Here is a 25,007-nt window from a genome sequence, read left to right as displayed (position 1 = left end):
ATGGATTACCCCGAGGATCCAGGGGAACAGTTATCGGAGAATAAGAACGAAGAAGAGGGGGAGGATAAAGGAATAGAGATAATGGATGAGGAAGAAGGCGAGGTGGAGGAAGATAAAAAGCCTAAACTGGGCTGGGCTAATCTCCCGGACGTGTGTCTGCGGCAGGTGTTCTGGTGGCTGCGTGACCGCGACCGTGTCAAGGCGGCCCTGGTGTGTCGCCATTGGCACCACGTTATGCGCTCGCCCTCCCTCTGGAGGGTTCGAAACTTCAACTTCTCCGGCCGTATCTCCAGGACCCGCCGTTCGGCGCTGGAGACGGCCGTGTGTTACGCCAAGACCTACGGCGCTTACCTGGAGGATCTGGAGATCCGCTTCTCCCACCCCCTCAACTCTCTGGTGGCCCGGCGCTTCCAGCAGACGCTGAGGACCTTCCTCGCCGCGCTGCGTAAAACCGGCGGCCAACTACGCCGCCTAACTGTCAACCACATGGCGCTGGACCGCGCCGCCTGGTGCCGCAGTGTACGCAACTCCCTGGTGCGCAGCCTCGCCTTCTACCTGCGCCGTGAGGGCTCCCGCCTTGGCTACTTGAGCCTGCGGGGGGCCCGCCTCAACCTGCCCCAGGGCCTGGAGGTACTGGAAGCCGTGGCTGCAGCTCAGCAGCACATCCACCTGGGACGCCGGCCCGGCATCACCCACCTCAACCTGGAGGACTTCTTCTCTCAGCCATTGGCCGTCTTCGTCAGCCCCGCCTTCCCCCAGGTCATGAACCGCTTCCAGGGCCTCTGCACCCTGACCCTTAACTACAGCTGCCTGTCGGACGAGCTGCTGGCGGCCCTGTCCGCGGCGTGTAGGAGCCTGGGCGGGGGAGGGTCCCTGCAGACGTTCACAGTACGATGCCATATCCACGAGCCCCACATCCAGGTGGTCTGGGGGGATGCCTGGTCTCATCTGGCTCAGCATTGTCCCGACCTTCGGGTGCAGATCACAGTGGAGCGGATCCTCGACGTGGACAAGCTGGGGAGGATTCTGCTCAGAGAGATCCCGCTGCGCTTGCTCAGTCTCACCAGCTGCTACTTCAGTGAACAGGACTGGAGTGCCAAGCCTGCCCTTACCAGCCTAGTGCCCTGCTACAGGAGCTGTTTACAGGTGAGGATTGGTTGCTCTACCCGTTGTTAGGTTCTAAATGAACTTTAGAAAATTCACGGACGATTAGTAAAGCTTAAACCAAGTTTATTTCCCCATTGGGTCAATACAACTGCATCAGACAAATATATTTCCAGTGGATATAAATATCTATCTATCTATCCCCAATTTGGATGGAGTCTCCTCCTCCCTAAACTTAACTTCCTGCCTAGCAATAAAGATGTAAAGTGATACAGGGAATAAACTGTTCCTTCTCACTTAATGTGACCTCGACCCCCTTCATCACTAATCTACGGCTCTCCACCCTTATCAGCGCCTGCCATGTGATCGTTTCCCCATGCACTCAGTACATTCCAAGCTTAATTGCACCCACCATATACATTCCTCCTACATATAACCACTAACTTCTGGTGTAAACCCTCGACTATGGCACCCCTCATTGTCTCTAGCATAACTAATGATTCATAATATTTAAAAGTTCAGAAATCCGGACCCATCGCCATCGATACACGGTAGTAGTCCGTTATAGAGCAATGATGGCCCCGGCTTGTGTAGCGATAAAGTATGTGCAGTATACATACAGTTTACTCATGTACCCACGTTGCCTTTTTATAGCCATGCAGTTCAGACTAAGCCTAGTCCTGGAATAAGAGATTCTCCATTGAGAATGTGTTTTATTCCAGGACTACGCTTAATCTATGTCAGGGAAACCGGCCCCAAGAGACATGACTCTTAAGGGCAGGATTCAATCCGTATCGCAGAAGTATCCCGGGAAACTTTGGGTTACAGCTCGATTTAAAATGAAAGGCAATGTTCCCGCGTTACTGCATCCACAGTAAACGCTGCATATGTCCGCTCAATTGGAAACGATGTTCACATTTTCACGCGGCTCTTCCCGCGATATGGATTGAATCCAGCCCTAAATTGCCAATAAGAAGTCGGTGGCACTCAGTCCTTTAACGACATGAATCTGTGTTGTGAATTTGTCTCCACCTCAATTCCTTGGTGTAGAAATTGACCCTGGACCTGAACAACAGCCACGAGTCTGTGGACGAGGAGCTGCTGGAGGTGGTGCTGCTGTGCAACCGGCTGGTCTACCTGAAGGTCTGGGCCTTCCTGGACATCAGCTTCCTGGACCGGCTACTGCAGAAACGCCTGGAAAAGAAGATCATCCTCAGGACCATCAAGGTGAGCCAGAGCTCTGGTGAACTAGGATAAAGCCATACAGGCCTACACACCTGCGTACCAATCTATGTCCTGGCATTGAAGAGATTTACTAACACAAGCTCCACACAGACCCACACTAGCCTGCTGTGTCCTCCTGCCCAGTGAACTGGGATGTTGCAGGCATTTTAACGTTTGTTTGGGTCATTAAGCCGGGCAGTCATCTTTGTCCGTTCTTAAAGGGCCAGGTCACATTTCCTTCCTTCTCCTTCTTTAAACACTACTGATGACACTGTGTGTTGCACCTAGCTATAGCAATGTGCTTAACTGTCTTATGTGAGCAATATACTGTGTGGTGTATAAGCTGCTTGTGTTTGTGTCCCAGGTGCGCATCTACACCAACAAATATGAGACTCAGGATGAGGATGGGCAACTGGAGGAGGTGTACTCTCGCTACAGACAACTCATCAACTCCGAGCTCCACTACCTCGCCATCTCCTACCCCATGCTCTGACTCTTGCCTAACAGACACATGGGCCCAAATAGACAGCTTTAAAAAATATATATATATATATATATAAATAATAACACAATTTAAAGTAAGAGGAAGGAAACTTCAATTTGATACACAATCATGGATGGGTCTGGCAAATACAGCACACACACGGTGCCATCACTGTAGATAAATCTGATCCTCTTTTTCTTCAAACCCAAATATTGTATTAAAATTGCTGCAAACAATACAAGCACTCCAGCTTTCTATCATAATGTATACCTCATATTTTATTCATCAGTGAAAATGCTAGCCCGGGGGGGGGGGGGGGGGGGGGGGTCACTGGGTTGACACAGAGCAATGGGAGGCTACTACAACTCATGGCAAAACATTCAATATGTCATTCACAATACATTTAGAAGAGTCTCTTCACCAGAGATGGGTGTATCTACTGAACAGAAACGACTTGAAATGAAAGCTGTGATATCCTGTTTGTGTAGCAAAATCATGAGTATGGTGAATCTCTAATCAGTGGGTTGTGTTAGGATAACTAATCTTATACTTCATACAGAGCTAAAACATACTATACAATAGCTTGAGTTGTAATGGAAGTGAAAATAGTGGTCAGAGACCCTAGACAAGTCGGAAGAGATCAGTATAGTCGACAGGAAGGTGGGGTGCATTGTCACCTCTTGATGTGTGCAGTGAGCTCCTGGACCTCGGAGAGCAGGCGGACCTGCGCCGGGTCATGGCAGAGCTCGATGCTGGGTCTCTGGCTGCGGGCGGACAGCTGTGTCTGGGCCACCTTCAGGGGACCTGCTTTGTCTTCGATGGCCACGCGCAGGGCCTCCAGGTTCCACTCCTGGCTGGCCACCTCTGACAGAACATTTTTAGGGAGAAAGGAGGGGAATCATTCCAGTAACTGATCATGGGGGAATCATTCCAGTAATTAATTATGGGGGGATTCATTTCAATAATTAATCATGGGGAATCATTCTAGTAACACAGTGCGACAGGTAGCTTTCGGCCAGTAACCGAAAGGATTCTGGTTCGAACCCCTTAGCCGACTAGGTGAACAAATCTGCTAACGTGCCCTTGAGCAAGGCACTTAACCCTAATTGCCCCTGTAAGTCACAGGGGAATGGCCTGGGTTATGCATATAAAGTAAGTTTTTCTTCACATTGCTGCTGACCTTTGCCAGGTCGTCCTCTAGTCCTTTGGCTGTATTGGTCTCCTGGACTTGCAGGAGAAGGTCTCCCACTCCTCTGGTGTCAAAGTGGTACTAGGATTGGATGGATTAAATGTTTTCATTTTTTTTGTTCAGTGTGTCATGAGGTTAACCTGTAGAAAAGGTTTAGATACACCTTAGCCAAATACATTTCAACTCAGTTTTTCACAATTCCTGACATTAATCCTAGTAAAATGTCCTGTCTTAGGTCAGTTACGAACACCATTTTATTTTAAGAATGTGGGATGTCAGAATAATAACAGAGAGAATGATTTATTTCATCAAATTGCCAGTGGGTCATACGGTTACATGCACTCAATTAGTATTTGGCAGCATTGCCTTTACATTTTTTTAACTTGGGTCAAACGTTTCGGGTAGCCTTCCACCAGCTTCCCACAATAAGTTGGGTGAATTTTGGCCCATTCCTCCTGACAGAACTGGTGTAACTGAGTCAGGTTTGTAGGCCTCCTTTCTCGCACACGCTTTTTCAGTTCTGCCCACAAATTTTCTATAGGATTGAGGTTGGGGCTTTGTGATGGCCACGCCAATACCTTGACTTTGTTGTCCTTAAGCCATTTTGCCACAACTTTGGAAGTATGCTTGGGGTCATTGTCCAGTTGGAAGACCCATTTCCGACCAAGCTTTAACTTCCTGACTGATGTCTTGAGATGTTGCTTCAATATGTCCACATAGTTTTCCCTCTCACGATGCCATTTATTTTGTGAAGTGCACCAGTCCCTCCTGCAGCAAAGCACCCCCACAACATGATGCTGCTACCCCTGTGCTTCACGGTTGGGATGGTGTTCTTCGGCTTGCAAGCTTCCCCATTTTTTCTCCAAACATAACGATGGTCATGATGGCCAACAGTTCTATTTTTGTTTCATCAGACCAGAGGACATTTCTCCAAAAAGTAAAATCTTTGTCCCCATGTGCAGTTGCAAACCGTAGTCTGTCTTTTTTTTAAATGGTGGTTTTGGAGCAGTGGCTTTTTTCTTGCCGAGCGGCCTTTCAGGTTATGTCGATATTCAACACGTTTTACTGTGGATATAGATACTTTTGTACCTGTTTCCTCCAGCATCTTCACAAGGTCCTTTGCTGTTGTTCTGGGAATGATTTGCACTTTTCGCACCAAAGAACGCTTCTCCTTCCTGAGTGGTATGAAGGCTGCGTGGTCCCATGGTGTTTATACTTGCGTACTATTGTTTGTACAGATGAACGTGGTACCTTCAGGCGTTTGGAAATTGCTTCCAATGACGAACTAGACTTGTGGAGGTCTATAATTTTTTGGCTGACTTCTTTTGATTTTCCCATGATGTCAAGCAAAGCACTGAGTTTGAAGGTAGACCTTGAAATACATCCACAGATACACCTCCAATTGACTCAAATGATGTCAATTAGCCTATCAGAAGCTTCTAAAGCAATGACATAATTTTCTGGAATTTTCCAAGCTGTTTCAAGGCAAACTTCTGACCCAATAGAATTGTGATACAGTGAATTATAAGTAAAATAATCTGTCTGTAAACAATTGTTGGAAAATTGACTTGTGTCATGCACAAAGTAGATGTCCTAACCGACTTGCCAAAACTATAGTTTGTTAACAAGAAATTTGTGGAGTGGTTGAAACACAGGTTGGAGTCATTAAAACTCATTTATGTAAACTTCCGACTGTAAGTAGGGTGGTTAGAGGAGGTTTTAAACTGATCTCTGCTGGCTGAAGGGAATAATGCTTCCAATGGACCTACTGTATGCAGACTGTCCATCACAAGGCACTGTGACAGGCCTTCTATTTCTACCTGTAAAATTAGGAGTTCTGCTGCAGGTCAAACTGCATTGTCAATATTCGGGGAGGTGTTTGAGGATGGAGCAGAAACTATCAATCTGCTCTGCATGGAACTTGTCCCATAGGTCCTTCCCTAGGTAGTACTTGCTGAGCGGTTCAGTCTGGAGCCAGAACAGAAACATGCATGAGAAGCATCGCAGAGATAGTGAGACGTGATCGTGTGTGCGTGTGACAAACCACCTCCTCCCCTCACCCACCTGATCTGTTCATTGGTCTGCTCCAGGGTGCGGTTCAGCAGTGATGCCACTCCCTCGATCACCTCCCTCTCCTTCACCAGCTCCCGCTCCACCGCGTCATGTACCAGGTCAATGGAAACACGCATCTGCCTGAAACACACATATTGATGGAGTACATACAATCACTTCCTAAAGGTTGCGAGTTTGAGTCTCATCGCGGACAACTTTAGCATTGTAGCAAGCTTTCAACTACTTACTACTTTTTAGCTACTTTGCAACTACTTAGCATGTTAGCTAACCCTTCCCCAAACCTTAAACCTTTTAGCTAACCCTTCCCCTAACCTTAAACCTTTTAGCTAACCCTTGTAATTCGTAACATATCATACTAAATGCAGTGTCCTGGATTTATGTACAGAATAATAAGAAATGCTCTGAGGTTGCACTGAAGGATCTCCTTATCTGTTGGTCTTAATCTGGTGACTCTAGGTCCCTGTTTTCTCCTCCATATATTTACTTAGATGTGTGTGTATTAGGTAGTTGTTGTGGAACTGTTAGATTTATTGTTAGATATTGCTGCACTGTCAGAACTAGAAGCACAAGCATTTCGCTACACTCGCAATAACATCTGCCAACCACGTGTGTGTGTGACCATTCAAATGTATTTGTTGGAACAGTGAGCAGACTCCTTCCCACCTAATTCTGTATCACTGCATTTTCCGACTGACTGATTGGGAGTTTACTTCTCACCTCTCAGTCAGGCACTGCAAGGCGACTGAGGGGCTCGGCACACCTCTCCAGGGCTCTCTCCACCCGGCTTTTACAGGTTATCAGCACCTTCATCTCCTGGACAATCTCCTCCAGGTCTGACTTCCAGAACTTGATGTCATAGATTCTCTGCTCTGAACAGAGATAGGATGGTAGGAACGGCGTGGTTGGGTATTATGGGGGGGTGGTAATGTATGTGTTATTACAAAGTGGAACAGACAGACCATTCAGTTGCAGTAATGAATCAACCACTACTTTGACAAGAACGTATTCTGTTATAATCTCTATTTATTGATGTTTGCCTTACCCAGTCTCTTGTTGGCATCCCGTTGCATGCGTTTGGCTGCCATGCCACTCTCCTCTATCAGCCTCTTACTCTCAGCCGTGAGTCTCTCAGAGCGTGAACGCTCAGCCTCAGCACTCTCATAATGTATTTGGTTTGCAAGCCTCCATTCTGGTGGTAGGAACTTGGGCTGTGGGTCCATCACCCTAGACATTTCTCTGCTGCAATTCTTTCAGCCTGAAGGGGGGGGGGGGAAGTATTTCCTTTCAATAAAGACAACAACAACAACACAAATGTCACATAAATAGCAATTGGCTACAGTAGCTAACTAGTATCAACAGAAAATGGATCTACACTACAGTAACGTTAGCAAGATAGAGAGTTGTCATAAAAAATTTAAAAAACTTCAGCAAACTAGCTAACAAACGGGGCTTGCAAGATGCCACTAAAAATAATTAGTGAACCAAATCTCTCTTCTTACCATACCTTTACTGTGCGGTGTGAAACACCGTGTTAAAAGTTGCAACAATGTTGCCTGTCTTGTCTGCAATGAATGAGCTCAAGGAAAGGTTGTAAACAAACTGTTGCTAGATCAACGCAAAACACATTGCAATCTTGGCGGGGCCATCGACCGCGGGAAATGTAAAAGGTCAGCGACGTGTACATTTGGATTATATTTGCATTCTAACAACATCTGTACGAGGCAATTTGCTCGATAGCTTGCTATTTTAGCAACGATGTCATCCAGCAACTAAAACAACTTCGCCGACAAGATAGGCAGAAAGGCTGTGTTGCTCCAGAAAGGACATGGAGATCAGTAAACTCAGAAAGGAGAATGCATATCTGAGGAAGTCATTGGATGAGCTGTCTCGTCAGAAAGAAGAAGCATCAGAATCTGAAAATAGCAAGCGTGTACTAGAGAAAATCCTGTCACTGGAGACTCTAGAGGAGAAGAACGCTCAGCAGCTACTGGCCAGGGACCAGGAAATCTACTCTTTGCCAGCAGGCCCATGTGGCAGGGGGTGAGACAGTGGCCGGTCTGCAGGCCCAGATAGACCACTATGTCAGGGAGGCGGAGCAGAGACAAAAAAAAAACTCTTCCAGTCACTCCAAGCGGAGACAGAGGACGTTAAGAACAAGCTGGTGTCCATGTCTGCTAAGTGCCAGGAGCTGGCGAGTAGCAGACCTGGCGCTTACTGTATACTGTAAGGAACATTGCTTCAAGCAAACGAGTTGATCAATCTATTTATTTTATAAAGCCCTTCATAACTGTTTTTATATTTCTCTCTCTGATGCTTTTATGTTTTTCCTCTTTGACTAAAGTGTAAATCAGTTTACTGGTTTAAAACACTTGAGACTGTTGTGAATTGTTTTTGTTCCCGAATGTCCGTTATTATTGTCCTCCTAGCATAAATCTTCTAAATATCCGTTCATAAAATGTTTTTAAAAAGCTTTTATTTTATATTAAATGTATAGTTCTTGTTCCAACCAATAACATAAAACAGTGTAGACTACATTGTATCAAAGGTTTAAAAATGACTTGTTGCATTTCTATTCCAGACTAGTGATAAATGACAGGCATCATTTTTTTATTTCAGCTTTAAATAGGTTACAGTATAACATTTGTTTTTATTCATTTACCACATGTTACTGAGAAAATAGAGCACTCCTAATTTTCAATATACTGTAAATACAGAGTCAATGTACAAGCGTTTTCAATAAGCAAATAAAGACTTTTGAACAGGTCTCGCTTATGCTGAAATTGGTCAAAGAAAAAGAACAAGAAGTTCTATAGATTAAAAGTTGATGCGTACAGAACAAGACTTGCATATTTTTTAAGAATAAGAACAATATCATCATTTTCAAACACACCAATAGATAATCAAATAGGAATTCTATAGTTGTGTACCAAAGCATCCATTGAACAGTTATCGACTGGTTGTTAACATTGAGGCACTTGTTGAATCCACTGTTTTCTTAGATATCTTTTCATCCCCAATCACACTTGAACCAAAATCACTTCAATAAATACCTAAACCAGTAACCTTTTACGCACATCTATAAAAAGGGCACGGTCATGAATGTGAACAAGAACAAATTGTGTGATATTTTTCTCAGAATGGCATAGCACAGCACAGCACAAAGCGTTTTGTTAGCAGAGGGAAAATGTAAATGTATCAACCATTATTTAAAACAATGTCATATTCATGCATTAACAATACCATTATATGATTGGTCGGATTCTCAAGTGAAACAGCCACGACTCTGAAGTTAATGTTCAACTTCTGTACAACCTACCTGGAACATCTGACAATGTCCAATGTGTTCTGTATCAATCCCAGAGACAAAACACACAACAACAACACTGAACCTTTCTTAAAACGACACTGCCAATATCTCTCTGCGACTGATTTTAAAAGCGGGATCGACATCTGAACAGAACTTAAATAAACGCGTAGGTTACTGTTGTTACTGTTGCCACAACTGGCAGCGGAGAACAAGACAGAAACAGTTATGATTCATTAAAAACAAAGTGCACTGGCCTACAGTTAGGTAATAGTTAAGTAACATTCCATGACTTCAGCAGCACCACAGCTTGCAGACAGGCCACCAAAGGTCAAATGTGTAACAGCATCGACGGACAGACAGTGTTAAGAGGTCATGTCTGGTCCACTCACAGGTCCTAACTGGCCTTTTCAAGGCCGTCGATGTTCTCCGGCGCGAGACCTTCCTCAACGGCCACCTTGGACTCGTGTACCTAAAATCAGACGGAGACATTTCTACATTCAAACTTCAAATGGAGAATCTCCAATATTTTTAGTCCAGGAGTTCTAGGACTAGGCTGAAGCTGCATCTAGAAAACTGGCCCAAAATGTATGTGAATGCATGAATGTTAGTATGTATATTCTTCTATGTCTGGACTGTTCTTGGTGGCTTACAGTAAACCTGCACTTACCTTAAAGGGTGAGCTAATACCCACAATGCATTGGAGCGTACTGCAGTAATAGCAGAGCACGCACTCCCCTCCCAGCGCCGGAATCTCATCCTTGCTCACATAGACCTGGGTAAACACAGAAACAAACATATTCAAGCATCTCCATGTCATCAAACACAAAAAAGACACACGCGCGCAGTCATATTACCTGGGTGAGCTCGTCATTAAACGAGACCTCATCATCCTTCACCCAGGTGTAGGTAATGTAGTCCGAAACACTCCTGAATCCCACCTGTAACACACAAACACAGACCTGTTAAAAACTACACAGACCACACTTCTATGATTCAAAAGAACATCGGAGGGTTACGTCGACTCTGACCTTGTAGAGGCCGATCCAGTCCCAGGCGCTCGAAGGGAAGGGCTGGAGGGGGCTGTAGATCACCATGGCGTCAAAGTCGGCGCTCCATTCACCCTCGGCACACACGCGCACCAACGGCGTCTCGTACATCTTCCTCAACTACAGTGTGGGAATAGACAGGAGGGAACGGCAGAACAAACGGAGGGAAGAGGTAGTCAGGATTGGCTAGAGGGTGAAGGGGTATAAAGCAGTATATTTGCATCATACGGTTTCGTTATAAAGAGTCACGTTGGAAAAGAAGATCAGGGCCTGTATTCAAAAAGCGCCTCAGAGTAGGAGTGCTGATCTTGGGTCAGTAAGTGTCGCCTCTTAGATCACAATGAATAACATTATATGGACAGGAAGGAACTGATTTTTAGATCAGCACTGCTACTCTTAAGACTCTGTTCATACGGTCTCAGATGTGGGAATGGTAAATGCCGCTGCCTCAGTCACCTCCAAGGTAAAGATGCCGATGACAGGCTTGTGGTCGCTGACGCCGTACTCCATGTTGCTGGTGTACGAATCCTGCTTGAGTTTCAGAGGGAACTCTTCCTCCTCCTGCTGATTCTTGGTGTTCTTCTCATCCAGACCAGAGTCCCTGTCCTCGTCCTTCTCCTCCTCTGGGGGTGGCTCTTTAGGCTTCACCCTCCACAGGATCCGGTCTGTCCAGGCCGGCTTACGCATCTTACCACTGGGCAGACAGACAGACAGACGGGCGGACGAGAGAGGAGACACGGATTTAGTGAGAGAGCGAGAGGAAAGAATGATTAAGTCAGAATGGGAGAGATGGAGAGGAACCGGCAAACGGACAAGCGAAGAGATTTAGTGAGAGACAAACAAGATGTGGAGAAACAGAAAGACTGAGTTCCAAATGAACTAGTATATCACTTAGAATGCATGCATTTCTTTAGCGTTTCCACCATCTCAGTGTTACTTCAGTCTGCTCTACATGATGAATCAGATTCCGCAGTGCTTTGTATCCTTTCATATTCCTCATTAGCCGTCTCTCATAGCGGATTCGTTTTCCATTCTGTCTCACTGGGTGACTCATACAGAGATGGAGACCGTAAGTATTGACACTGACACACACACAAACAGGAATAAATACATAATGTACAGCTAACAGTGCATTGGAAAGTATTCAGACCCCTTGACTTTTTGCACATTTTGTTACGTTACAGCCTTATTCTAAAATTGATCAAATGTATCGTTTCCCTCATGAATATACACACAATACCCCATTATGACAAAGCGAAAACATGGTTGTAGACATTTTTGCAAATGTATTAAAAAAAACAAAAAAACAGATACCTTATTTACATAAGTATTCAGACCCTTTGCTATGAGACTCAAAATTGATCTCAGGTGCATCCTGTTTCCATTGATTAACCTTGAGATGTTTCTACAACTTGATTGGAGTCCACCTGTGGTAAATTCAATTGATTGGACATGATTTGGAAAGGCTCACACCTGTCTATATAAAGGTCCCAGTTTGGTGGCAGCATGTCTATATAAAGGTCCCATGAAGCATGGTGGCAGCATCATGCTGTGGTGATGTTTTCCAGCGGCAGAGACTGGGAGACTAGTCAGGATCGAGGGAAAGATGAACGGAGCAAAGTACAGAGAGATCCTTGATGAAAACCTGATTCAGAGCCCTCAGGACCTCAGACTGGGGCGAAGGATCACCTTCCAATAGGACAATGACCCTAAGCACACAGCCAAGACAACGCAGGAGTGGCGTCAGGACAAGTCTCTGAATATCCTTGAGTGGCCCAGCGAGAAACTGGACTTGAACCCGATTGAACATCTCTGGAGAGACCTGAAAATAGCTGTGCAGCAACGCTTCCCATCCAACCTGGGAATGGGAGAAACTCCCCAAATACAGGTGTGCCAAGCTTGTAGCGTCACCCAAGAAGACTCGAGGCTGTAATCTCTGCCAAAGGTGCTTCAAAGTACTGTTTATTTTATTTGATCAATTTGCTAGAATTTCTAAAAACCTGTTTTTGCTTTGTCATTATGGGGCATTGTGTGTAGATTTATGAGGGGGGAAAAACAATTTAATCAATTTTAGAATAAGGCTGTAACCAAATGTGGAAAAAGTCAAGGGGTCTGAATACTTTTCCGAATGCTCTGCATATAGCGATTCGTTACAACTATATAGTGAACAATCCAAGCGGCAGGAAAGGAGGTTGTGCTGTATATAGCCAGCAACCATGCCTGTTATAAACTGACAGCGGCTTACGCCCACACAGAGGCAATGGTACAGTCGGCTAGCAAAGCTGCTCTCTCTCCGTATGAGGGTGAATGGTATTGTGGGAGTTAAATGAATTAGGCTTAACAAATCCAGAACACTGTGTCCACTGAGAATGGCAACCACCTCCGCACAATGCTGATACGCTTCAATGGGGATTTTCCACCGGCTTCATATGGAGAATAAAGCAACTTTGATAAACCGTATGTACTGTTAGAGACAACTGTGTTAGCTGTAGAAAACCCCAGAAGCACGCACGCACGCACACACAAAGAGAGAGCAAGGACTGGGGTTCTGTAGGCACCATTTTGTGGGAGAGAGGGGCATTTTAATTTTCCATTGCAAAAATCTATCCGTCAATGCCTTGCAACCGTTTTAGTGGGCTTATTGTGAAGGAGCAGAATACTGCTTAAGGGGGATTAGGGGGGGGGGCATTAAGAGAGGGGTGTTTGGGGCAGCTTACTGGAAACCAAACCATGTACCGTGGGGCCTGTGAAGTCAAAAGAGAGCAGAGTTGAGCATTTGAAAAAAATGGTGTCTTGTAAGGAAAGCAGGAGTCAGCTCAGCAAAAGCAAGCAGGAAAGAAGACACGAAAGTGACAATGCTGAAAGAGTGATGCTTTGTCGAGCCAAAGAGTAATACACATCAGGAGAGAAAGTGTGTGTGTCAGTGACTGTGTCTGTGCACGCATAACTCGATATGTGTGCGAGTATTCCCATACGCCTGTGATTGCAAGTCAGCCATTACCTGCTGTCATAGCAGTCAGAGAACCTGTCGAATTTGTAGGTTGGTTGAAAGTCCAGAGGTCCCTCGTCAAACTCCTGCAGGAGAGCCTCCGTCTTCTTCATCATGGTCAGCTGATACAACCACACGGAATGACAACAAAAGCATTACATTCAACCTCCTCAGGAAATACGATGGCGGCATCCCAAATAGCACCCTATTCCCTTTATAGTGCACTTCTTGCACTTCTTTTGGATCAGAGCCCCATGGGCCCTGGTCAAAAGTAGTGCACAATGAAGTGAACATCCCATGTCTTACATGCGTGAGAACAAGACAGTTAACTGTACGTGTGTAAAATGAAAAGCCAATCTATGTATAGTATGGTCCAAGATAGAGCAAAACAAATGCATCCCTCATGAGTCTGACCTGCTCTTTGCTCCACAGCAAGTTGAACTTATGGCTGGTGATGCAGTTGCGCAAAAAATGCATGCCGTGATCTTGGATGCGGAAGTTCAAATCCCCAAACCAAAAGACCAGCCTGAGAGAGAGAGAATGAGAGAGAGAGGGAATGAGAGAGAGAATGAATGAGAGAGAGAGAGAATGAATGAGAGGGGGAATGAGAGAGGGAGCGAGAGAGAGAGCGAGGGGGGGATGAGAGAGAGGGAATGAGAGAGGGGGAATGAGAGACAGGGAATGAGAGAGAGGGAATGAGAGAGAGGGAATATGAGAGAGAGAGAGAGAGAGAGAGCGAGCGAGCGAGAATGAGAGGGAATGAGAGAGAGGGAATGAGAGAGAGGGAATGGGAGAGAGAGAGAGAGAGGGAATGGGAGAGAGAGAGGGAATGAAAGAGAGGGAATGAGAGAGAGGGAATGAGAGAGAGGGAATGAGAGAGAGGGAATGAAAGAGGGAATGAAAGAGAGAGAGAGAAGGAATGAGAGAGAGAGAGAGAGAGAAGGAATGAGAGAGAGAGAGAAGGAATGAGAGAGAGAGAGAGCAAGCGAGAGAGAGGGGCCAATGTGAACATTCAACACAGAGAGAGCACAGTAGTGCTTAAAATCATATCACAAGCAGATGTCAAGCTCCTCCATTTATAATACCGAAGCAGCAACTGTGTGAATATAGGAAAACACACTCCCTCAACTGCGTTTAATGTATACTGACTTGTGGTCGAGGATGTGCGGCGTCTTTTTGGGGTCAAAGGTCTGCGTGTCCAGGATGTACTCGAACTCGTCGACGCGCTGCGAGGCGTACTGCATGTGTGCCGCCAGGTGACAGTTGAGGAAGCAGAGCATGTGGCCGTAGAAAGACAGGCGGATGGACACCCCGCCTTTATTCCCCTGTTGGGCGCAAGGTCAATCAATCAAATTTATGAAAAGCCATTTTTTTACGTGAGGCTCACACACAATGCCTTATAGGTGCATTTATAACACTTTTAGTGCATTATAACACTCGCTATAAGCGGTCATAATAACTAATAACATCCACTGAGCCTGATCTTACCCAGTAGCCGGAGATGCCTGTGCGAGAGTAGGTGTCCTGGATGTCTCTAATGAATGGAACGTGGGCCAGTTTGGAGAAGAACAGCAGTAGGAGGCCCTGCATGCGGGTGGAGGACACCTGCAACACAACAAGACACCAGACACCCTGAGATCGCTTCATCTAAACCTGGGCTATTTTCAGACTCTTAAGTATCCTGAAGAAAGACCAGGATGAAAAGGCAAACTCAGAAGTGTGGAAGCGGAGTGGCACAATAGAAGCTAATGATATTACTTTGAAAGACAAGGAGGTGAAAATAAACGGAGGACAAACTACGTTGGGAGCACATTCTTCTGTTGCTTCAGACTAAGGTTGGTGGCATGAAACTTGATCAAACCGGTCTATGGTGCTGGAAGTGGTATTGTTAGGTGTTATGAAGCCATATTGTCCTACTGTTGTTGTACCTTCAGGTAGCCTCGTGGTGCCAGGCTGGACATGAAGAGATGGCTCCAGGAGTCCTCAACGGCCATGTCTATGATGAACCTGTGAGGAGCAGAGTACACCTCCTGGAGACTAGAAAACACACACACATACACACACACACACACACACACACACACACACACACAGGTTATAACTAATAAACTTACTGAAGCATTTTCACCATGCCACTTAGAAAGAACTTTGTAAACTTTACACAGTAAAAAACAGATTTTCCTGTCATGCCATTGTACTGTGTCTTAATCAATATCCAATCAGCATGCAGTAGCTCCGCAACCCCACCCAATCACGTAGAGGTCTGGGGTCTTTGGGGAGCTCAGGTGAAGCAAGGAGCTGATGTCATCTGGAGGATCAGCTGTAGCAACATTCCATGTGACCATGTGAAGCCTGGAGGGAGCGAGAGAGAGAACGAGAGGGGGGTTAGAGAGGGGGCGATGGAACGCAAGAGAGAGGGAAAGAAAGAGGGAGCAAGAAAGGGAGAGAGGGAGCGAGAAAGAGAACGAGAGGGGGGTTAGAGAGGGGGCGATGGAACGCAAGAGAGAGGGAAAGAAAGAGGGAGCAAGAAAGGGAGAGAGGGAGCGAGAAAGAGAACGAGAGGGGGGTTAGAGAGGGGGCGATGGAACGCAAGAGAGAGGGAAAGAAAGAGGGAGCAACAAAGGGAGAGAGGGAGCGAGAAAGAGAACGAGAGGGGGGTTAGAGAGGGGGCGATGGAACGCAAGAGAGAGGGAAAGAAAGAGGGAGCAAGAAAGGGAGAGAGGGAGCGAGAAAGAGAACGAGAGGGGGGTTAGAGAGGGGGCGATGGAACGCAAGAGAGAGGGAAAGAAAGAGGGAGCAACAAAGGGAGAGAGGGAGCGAGAAAGAGAACGAGAGGGGGGTTAGAGAGGGGGCGATGGAACGCAAGAGAGAGGGAAAGAAAGAGGGAGCAACAAAGGGAGAGAGGGAGCGAGAAAGGGAGAGAGGGAGCGAGAAAGGGAGAGAGGGAGCGAGAAAGGGAGAGAGGGAGCGAGAAAGAGAAAGTACAGCGGATTATGATTCACTTGCACAGCAGCTTTCCACCAAACTCATTTGAGCAAAAGCCTGACAAATGGGACTGCAACTTTCAGAAGCTTATTTAGTTACACAACAACATCATGTTTAGCCAGTCTTGAATGGAACGTGGTGGTTGATAAAGCCTATTCACATCTCTAACCAGAGCCTATATCAATTCAGATACTGTGAATGAAGAACACTTCTCAACGAGGAACTAAGCCAATCCCTTTCCATGTCCTAAGCACAGAAATAAATCAAACACTGAACATTGACTTATGATCTCTATGGTCCTAACATCATAACCTTTCAGTTTTGTTAATAAAAGGGCATTTTGTGTCATCCAATCAAAAAAAAGGATAAGCGTGCCAGAGATTACGATCCAGAACGGAAGAGACACACTGCCTGCTCTGAGCTCAAAAGGCTGATCAAACAAAGGTCCAAAGCCTAAAATCAAGACATGAAAAATGTGTCTAACTTCTCGACCAACTCAGACCCTCTGCACTCAGATAAAGACAGACAAAATTGGAATAAAATGGAGAAGTCATTGCTGGACATTTTAGTCAAGAAGAATCATTAGTATCCAGTCTTACGATACTTTGTGTTCATCAACTAAACCCTTGCAACGAAGAACCATATGCAATGCATTTGGATTGAAAACAAATCATATGATGTTATAAAGACAGAGGAAGTGGAGGTCAAGTTTAAATAAGGCCAAAGAGAACAGAAAAGAGGAACTCTTTCCTATCATGTCCACCTGAAGTTCTCTTTCTTGAGAAGGTTGGCCCTTTTACCACAGATGAGGAAGGTGTTGTCCAAGCTGCCTACCACCTGCTCTTGGAGCTGGGGCGAGGGGTCCAGGTCATCCACGCAGGTCATGAGCTGGGCAAGGCGCTGGCGCAGCAGTAGGTGGCTGCCCGAGGACTGGGTGGCAGAGCTGGCTATGCTGTCCGAGCGGACGCGCCCTACGAGCGAACCGAACAACCGGCAGACCTCATCCATTGTGTGTGATCTTCTGGAAGGAATCTCAGTGTCGGGAAGAGAGGAGGAAAATATGCAGGACTAAACTGATGCGATGAGAGGTTCAGAAAGGCAGGTGATTCTTCCTTGTTTACAAGGGGAACATTTCACTGCAGATCACTAGTTTCTCCTTTAATGGAGATTTGGATACTTGAATCTTTGCAGAGGTCATAGGCAGGGTCTTCTACAGTGGTCCAACTACAGATGTATGTCCTTGGCGATTCTTTCTTGTGCCAAGATCCATCAAAGGGAGACCCTCATCACAGCACTTCCCCTTGGCATCATGTGTGAGTCTGAATCTGATATGAAAGACCATACCGAACTCCTGCTGTCACCAAAGCACAGAAATGGCTACAGATTCACCAAAGGTCCTGTCTTAGAATTCCTTTCCTAACAGGTGGAAGAAGAGCAGCTAGGACATATCTCAAGACTATTGTACGCTTTAGACGGAGCAATGATGCCTTACATAAAATCCAGCCTCTGGAAGTGAATGAGAGACATAAGAGTATTTTTGGAGGGTCTGAAGTAGACTGAGAAGGATTACGGGCTAAGCAGAATCAAGAAGGGGCCACATGAGACCCACTATGTGAAAACCAACCCCTTAATGTTAGAAAATGTATCTTACTCTGTAATAATTTGCTTAACACCCGTCCAGAATGAGGAAACTCTGAGCAAGGCTTAAAGAGAAAGACAAAGTGGCAGTGGTGGTGGTGGACTTTGGGGCCCAATCATCTGCTTTATTGAACTTTCCTCTGATTTGGAAAGAGTGGCATGGATTATTTCTCTAATACGTGTGGGAATGCAATGCACTGGCAAACCTAATCACAATAATACTAAATTTATTGTGCTCTCAGCTTTGTATTGGGTGCTGGCACTGCCAGACAATGTGAGGTTAAACTGTGTTCTGTCTGGAGGAAAACAGACCTAATAAGGAAATAGTAAGCCTGTGTTCATACACTAGAATGACATTTTTGAATTGCCTGCACAGATATCAGATAACCAACAATCCAACCATGTGCAGTTCTTTGTCAGGCCAAATGCTATGCTGCCTGTATTGCTGAATATGACTCGGTGTGCGGTGTCCATTGACCGTAAACAAATTAAATGTGCAGTGTCTCCTTATGCACAAAACATGCTCTCTAATCAAAGTTGTTAGCAGGAGCTCATATGACCACAAGGGGACATTCAAACCTGAAAGTGTCTTCGTCGCAGCAGTTCTTCTCCATGCTGACTGAGTTCTTGACTTGTGACTGGGGGTCTTCCTTGGTATCATCGTCATTCTCCATAATCTCACCAGCTGCAAAATCATGGAATTATGATAGCGTTAAAAACAACAACCTCAAGGAATCGTTACAAACAACAAACTCGTGATATGAAAGCACAGCAATATGTTTTCTGAATAAAATTGTAAAAAGTATTGAATGTCAAGACAGGAACCCTAGCTTGCTAGCTAATGTAAAATAGGGTCCACTGCTCATAATGTCATTTCTAGTGGTGTAAAGTACTTAAGTAAAAATACTTTAACAAGTACTACATAAGTCGTTTTTGGGGGTATCTGTACTTTACTATTCATATTTTTGACAACTTTTACTTCACTACAATCCTAATGACAATATTGTACTTTTTACTCCATATATTTTCCCTGATACCCAAAAGTACTCGTTACATTTTGAATGCTTAGCAGGAGAGGAAAAATATCAAATTCACGCACTTATCAAGAGAACATCCCTGGTCATCCCTATTACTGCTTCTGATCTGGAGGACTCAACACAAATTTGTAAATTATGTCTAAGTGTTGGAGATAGCCTCTGGCTATCCGTAACTTGTTTTTTTTTAACAAGAAAATGGTGCCGTCTGGTTTGCTTAATATAAGCAATTTGACATTATTTATACTTTTACTAGTACTTTTGATACTTAAGAATATTTCAAAACAGATACTTTTACTCAAGTAGTATTTTACTGGGTGACTTTCACTTTTACTTGAGTCATTTTCTATTAAGGTATCTATACTTTTACTCAAGTGTGACAGTACTTTTTCCACCACTGGTAATTTCTGATATCAATATTTGCTAACCTGACTCCTCTGCTAACTAGCTTGATAGTTACAGTATAGTAGATGCATGCAAACAACACTCTGAATTGCAAACGTTCAACGTTACATTGTGTTCTCTGAATTGACATTTCTGAACGTTAGGAATGTTTTTACACATTAGATGAGAAGTTAGCTACCCAAGTTATTCGCTAGCAATTAGCGTAGTTCCTTTAAATTAGCTAGCTATTGTATCTGTTTAGGATTACAACCGATTAAAATATAGAACAAATAATACATGTACAATGTTCTTACTACCTGGCAATGCCTGTTGTTTTGTCGTAGCCTACTCTCACTCGGATTACAGACATTTGCACGAAAAAAAAGACAATTGGGTGAGATTACACAACACACTTTGTTTACGTTTTGCACATGCACTTCCTCAAAGAAGAGCTTCTACTTCTATGGTGCTTTGGCAGCCCGCAAACAAGCATTAGAGGTGAATGCCCCCACCTACTGTATGGATGGTAAACTATATAAAAAATATTCATTATAGGAGAGGGATACAACGTCATCATACAAAAATAAACACATTCCAATTCGAGTCACATCCCTGTGAGGGCAGAACATCCGTTGACAGGATTTTATGCAACGCCTTGGCTGTAAACTCAGAGTCCCAAAAAAAGTTCTGCTGCACTCACAATGATTCCAATTTTCTCTGATTTCTTCGTTGTTTGTGCTGTGAAGTTCATGACCATTGCAATAAATGCTACGAAGTCCACCCTTTCCACAAGTAATATATCAGGAGCCCTTGATTGCCGAGGAACATTCACTGGTGCAGTCTCCACAGTTGCAGCATATGACCTCAGCTGACATATGATATTCCTCCCATCTGCATACACTTGATACATGCCCAAATCTTTGTAGGGGCTTGTGCACAAAAGCACTTAAATGGTATGTCATAAAGCTTCACATGAGAAGGGAGAGACTTATCAAAAACAATAATTTGGATGAAGTGGGTTTCCTTACTCCATCCACCATACATGTCAGTCGGCCTGCACCAATCACTTCACCTACTTCCTCAGGTATATCATCTGCATCCCGAGAGATAACCCCCTTGACCGGCGCCCTGCTTTGGAAATACATATACAAAACATTGCATTCAAAAATCTTTTTGAGGCAGAATGCAAGCTTCTTCTGTTCCGCGGACACACAGAAAATCTGATTAAGATCAGCTCTTGTGACTCTCACATATGCCACCTCACTCGACGCATCCATGATACGTTACTCTTCGTGACTTCAAACGGATCCCCGGGTAATATTGATCCAGAACTCCTACTATAAACAAATCTAGGGATATCTTAGTTTCTATCACAACTTTACTGAATTCGTTTCCTTTCTTTTTCACGACTGTAGCCCATTTGTTCTCACGCTCATCTTTACCCACCCGCCATCACTTTCAAATAAAACATACATTTCCGTCAAATCAAAGTTTATTTGTCACGTGCGCCGAATACAACAGGTGTAGTAGACCTTACAGTGAAATGCTTACTTACAGGCTCTAACCAATAGTGCGAAAAAAAAGGTGTGTGTGTGTGTGTGTGTAGGTAAGTAAAGAAATAAAATAACAGTAAAAATACATTAACAGTAGCAAGGCTATATACAGACACCGGTTAGTCTGGCTGATTGAGGTAGTATGTACATGTAGGTATGGTTAAAGTGACTATGCATATATGATGAACAGAGAGTAGCAGTAGCGTAAAAAGAGGGGTTTGCGGGTGGTGGGACACAATGCAGATAGCCCGGTTAGCCAATGTTCGGGAGCATTGTTTGGTCGGGCCAATTTAGGTAGTATGTACATGCATGTATAGTTAAAGTGACTATGCATATAAGATAAACAGTCATCTTCTCTACAGTACTTCCTCAATGATTGAGGGTAAGTGAGGTCAGGTCAGTGGGACCATTCTAGCCAATGAGAGGGCAGGTACGCGTGTGAACAACAGGCACAACAAAGTCGTTTTTCTCAAAGTTGGCGAAATGCTTCGTGCAACCTCTATTATCAGTAAATGTTTAACTGACCAAACATTACAAAACCTCTACTCTATCAAATAATTTAACACTCTCGCATAGACCTCCATACAAAAAAGGGCTTATCTCACATGGACAGATTTTGGGCTGAGTAAATTCTCTCGCCTTTTAGTCCCTATTACAATTTAGACAAATGTCTGAATGGATGACATACTGACTGGCTGAACTGAATTAATGAAACATTCAAATATGTTGGAATTATGAGTTGCATGCATGCGCTGCACTTTTTGTCTAGTAGGCAAATAGGCCTAGATTAGGGTATGACTATGGCTGCATGCCTCCAGAAGAGCATCTCTTTGAGGGGGGCTTTTCCGAAGGCGCTGCATGGAGATCACAAGCTCTTCAACTGGGCAGCCGTGTCGCAATGGAGGGAATAGCCTATAAGAAGACTACCTAAGACTACCGCAACAGAGTTATTGTAAAGTGTGTGAATAAGCTTATGCCAGACGTAGCCTACGTTTAATCTTTCCCTTGTTCATTTCAAAGTCCATATGTTCATGACCCGATTAATCTAAATCATGTCAAATGATTTTAAATTCATATTAACCCCTCCTACAAAATATGCTTTGGCAAGATTTTGAGTGATGAAATGCACTACCGGTCAAAAGTTTTAGAACACCTACTCATTCAAGGGTTTTTCTTATTTTAACTATTTTCTACATTGTAGAATAGTAGTGAAGATATCAAAACTATGATTTTTTATTTATTTATTTATTTAACCAGGCAAGTCAGTTAAGAACAAATTCTTATTTTCAATGACGGCCTAGGAACAGTGGGTTAACTGCCTGTTCAGGGGCAGAACGACAGATTGTCAGCTCGGGGGTTTGAACTTGCAACCTTCCGGTTACAAGTCCAATGCTCTAACCACTAGGCTACCCTGCCGCACACATATGGAATCAGGTAGTAACCAAAAAAGTGTTACATCAAAATATATTTTGTATTTGAGAATCTTCAAATAGCCACCCATTGTCTAGATGACAGCTTTGCACACACTTGGCATTCTCTCAACCAGCTTCACCTGGAATGCTTTTCCAACAGTCTTGAAGAAAATCCCACATGTGCTGAGCACTTGTTGGCTGCTTTTCCTTCACTCTGCGGTCCCACTCATCCCAAACCATCTCAATTAGGTTGAGGTCAGGGGATTGTGGAGGCCAGGTTATCTGATGCAGCACTCCAAGACTCTCCTTCCTGGTAAAATAGCCCTTACACAGCCTGGAGGTGTGTTGGGTAATTGTCCTGTTGAAAAACAAGTGATAGTCCCACCCAGCGCAAACCAGATAGGATGGCGTATCACTGCAGAATGCTGTGGTAGCCATGCTGGTTAAGTGTGCATTACATTCTAAATAAATCACAGTGTCAACAGCAAAGCCCCCCCCCCACACACCATCACACCTCCTCCATACTTCACAGTGGGAACCACACACGTGAAGATCATCTGTTCACTTACTCTGCGTCTCACAAAGACACGGCAGTTGGAACCAAATATCTCAAATTTGGACACATCAGACCAAAGGAGAGATCTCCACCGAATGTCCATTTCTCGTGTTTCTTGGCCCAAGCAAGTCTCTTCTTATTGGCGTCTTTTAGTAGGTGTTTCTTTGCAGCCTTTCGACCATGAAGGCCTAATTCACGCGGTCTCTTCTGAATAGCTGATGTTGAGATGTGTCTATTACTTTAACTCTGAAGAATTCATTTGGGCTGCAATCTGAGGTGCAGTTAACTCTAATGAACTTATGCTCTGCAGCAGAGGTAACTGTGGGTCTTCCTTTCCTGTGGCTGTCCTCACGAGAGCCAGTTTCATCATAGCACTTGATGGTTCTTGTGACTGCACTTAAAAAAACTCCAAAGTTCTTGAATTTTTCTAGATTAAGACATGAAGGTCAGTCAAAGTAATGATGGGCTGTCTTTGCTTATTTGAGCTGTTCGTGCCATAATATGGACTTGGTCTTTTACCAAATAGGGCTAGCTTCTGTATACCCCCATACCTTATCACAACAACAGATTGGCTCAAACGCATTAAGGAAAGAAATTCCACAAATGAACTTTTAACAAGGCACAGCGGTTAATTTAAATGCATTCCAGGTGACTACCTCATGAAGTTGGTTGAGAGAATGCCAAGCGTGTGCAAAGCGGTCATCAAGGCAAAGCGACGCTGTTTGAAAAATCTCAAATGCAAGATATATTTTGATTTATTTAACACTTTTTTGGTTACTACATGATTCCATGTGTGTTATTTCATAGTTTTGATGTCGTCATTATTATTCTACAATGTAGAAAATAGTTAAAACCCTTGAATGAGTAGGTGTTCTAAAACTTTTGACCGGTAGTGTACAGTTAAACAATTTGTGTCAAAGACTCCAGTGGTCATGCATAATTCACAAATTCACCAAACATCTATTATTTCATTATTCCTGGTATATACTACTGGTTATGATTGTAGACAGAGCCAAGAGAATGGGATGGTGCAATATTGTATTAGTCATATGGTGATAAGGTGTATGCATGGGGATGTCCACGTCACCCAGAGATATGCCCATGCTGTGGAGATGCACCTAGCGGACTGAAACGTCACTGTTGTACGGCATAATACAGATAGTACTATCTAGACTTGCCCTGGCAAACAAATCCATTACATTAGCTCCATAAATGTGAAGTTAACTCAGCTGAGTAATAGAGACTTTACTTGAAAACGTGCAGGATTCCTCTTTCTGGTTTCCCTGACTGCAGTTTTTAATTTTAAATACTGTGTTTTTCTTGTTCGCATAGCACTCCTCAAAGGGCGTTTGGTGTATGTTTTTTTGTTTCCGAGAAGTGCCAAAACTCTAAAAGGTATGATAGTCCGTAATCGTAACACGGTGTTTGTATGTTCACAGATGAAATTTCACGTTTACGTTTCATGCATGGCTTTTCTTACGATCCTAACAATTTAATGTATGGATTCTCTTACGATACGTACATTCAACCTTTTGGCAGCTAGCTGGCTCCATAAAAGCAGCATCATATAAAGACAGCAACTATGCGTCAAAATCAGATTTATTCCTCTCTGTCCCAAGCTACTTTAAAAGTTGAATCACTCCACTCTCCCATTTATCATCAACATAACAATATTTTCTCCATTTATCATCAACATAGCAATATTTTCCCCCTTCAACATACCTTCTGTGGCGGTCCTTGACTTACACAGGATGACAGGATCGAGCCTTCTCATCAAGCAGCCTGCTTCTGTTCAGTCAGTCTGACTGTAGTCTAAATTGGTGTCTATAGATCTACAGAAAAAGGTGTGGGATTTGTGCAAGTGAAAAGGGTGACAGGGTGAAATAAGTGGGATCAAAATGCTTTACGGTTAGGACACCCCGCTGACGTGAGTTCCATTTTGAAAAACCATATGAACAACGGGTTGTTAAGAGATTTACTTATCGTGATCTTTTAAACCATTTCTGTGAAATTCTTTGACATAAAAGGA

At 44.1% G+C, this 25,007-nt stretch overlaps 2 protein-coding genes and 1 pseudogene across 5 annotated transcripts; 1 reads left to right on the top strand and 2 right to left on the bottom strand.

The window, feature by feature from the left end:
• On the top strand, positions 1-2,821 carry LOC139382469 (F-box only protein 39-like). Its single transcript, XM_071126535.1, has 3 exons — positions 1-1,146; positions 2,155-2,331; positions 2,693-2,821. Exons 1-3 carry the CDS (start codon positions 1-3, stop codon positions 2,819-2,821), a joined length of 1,452 nt encoding a protein of 483 aa, XP_070982636.1.
• Positions 2,822-3,485: 664 nt separating this feature from the next.
• LOC139382232 (tektin-1-like) lies at positions 3,486-7,686 on the bottom strand (annotated as a pseudogene).
• A 978-nt stretch (positions 7,687-8,664) lies between these two features.
• On the bottom strand, positions 8,665-24,768 carry LOC139382266 (inositol polyphosphate 5-phosphatase K-like). 4 transcript variants are annotated; one of them, XM_071126133.1, is made up of 14 exons: positions 24,701-24,768; positions 18,619-18,724; positions 15,664-15,768; positions 15,345-15,453; positions 14,905-15,021; positions 14,566-14,741; positions 13,831-13,942; positions 13,429-13,538; positions 13,145-13,171; positions 10,884-11,121; positions 10,410-10,547; positions 10,236-10,319; positions 10,049-10,153; positions 8,665-9,850 (listed from the first exon to the last, which is right to left on the bottom strand). In XM_071126133.1, exons 1-14 carry the CDS (start codon positions 24,750-24,752, stop codon positions 9,776-9,778), a joined length of 1,554 nt encoding a protein of 517 aa, XP_070982234.1. In that variant the 5' UTR covers positions 24,753-24,768; the 3' UTR covers positions 8,665-9,775. The 4 variants fall into 4 exon arrangements, with proteins under 4 accessions (XP_070982234.1, XP_070982236.1, XP_070982235.1 ...); XM_071126135.1 differs by lacking the exon at positions 24,701-24,768 and adding an exon at positions 19,775-19,951; XM_071126134.1 differs by lacking the exon at positions 13,145-13,171.
• Between the last annotated feature and the right edge of the window lie 239 nt (positions 24,769-25,007).

The sequence above is a fragment of the Oncorhynchus clarkii genome, chromosome 24 (genome assembly GCF_045791955.1).
Source record: "Oncorhynchus clarkii lewisi isolate Uvic-CL-2024 chromosome 24, UVic_Ocla_1.0, whole genome shotgun sequence".
NCBI lineage: Eukaryota > Metazoa > Chordata > Actinopteri > Salmoniformes > Salmonidae > Oncorhynchus > Oncorhynchus clarkii.
The sequence above is the reverse complement of the archived record's forward strand: the minus strand, read 5'-3'. Positions and strand labels throughout refer to the sequence as shown.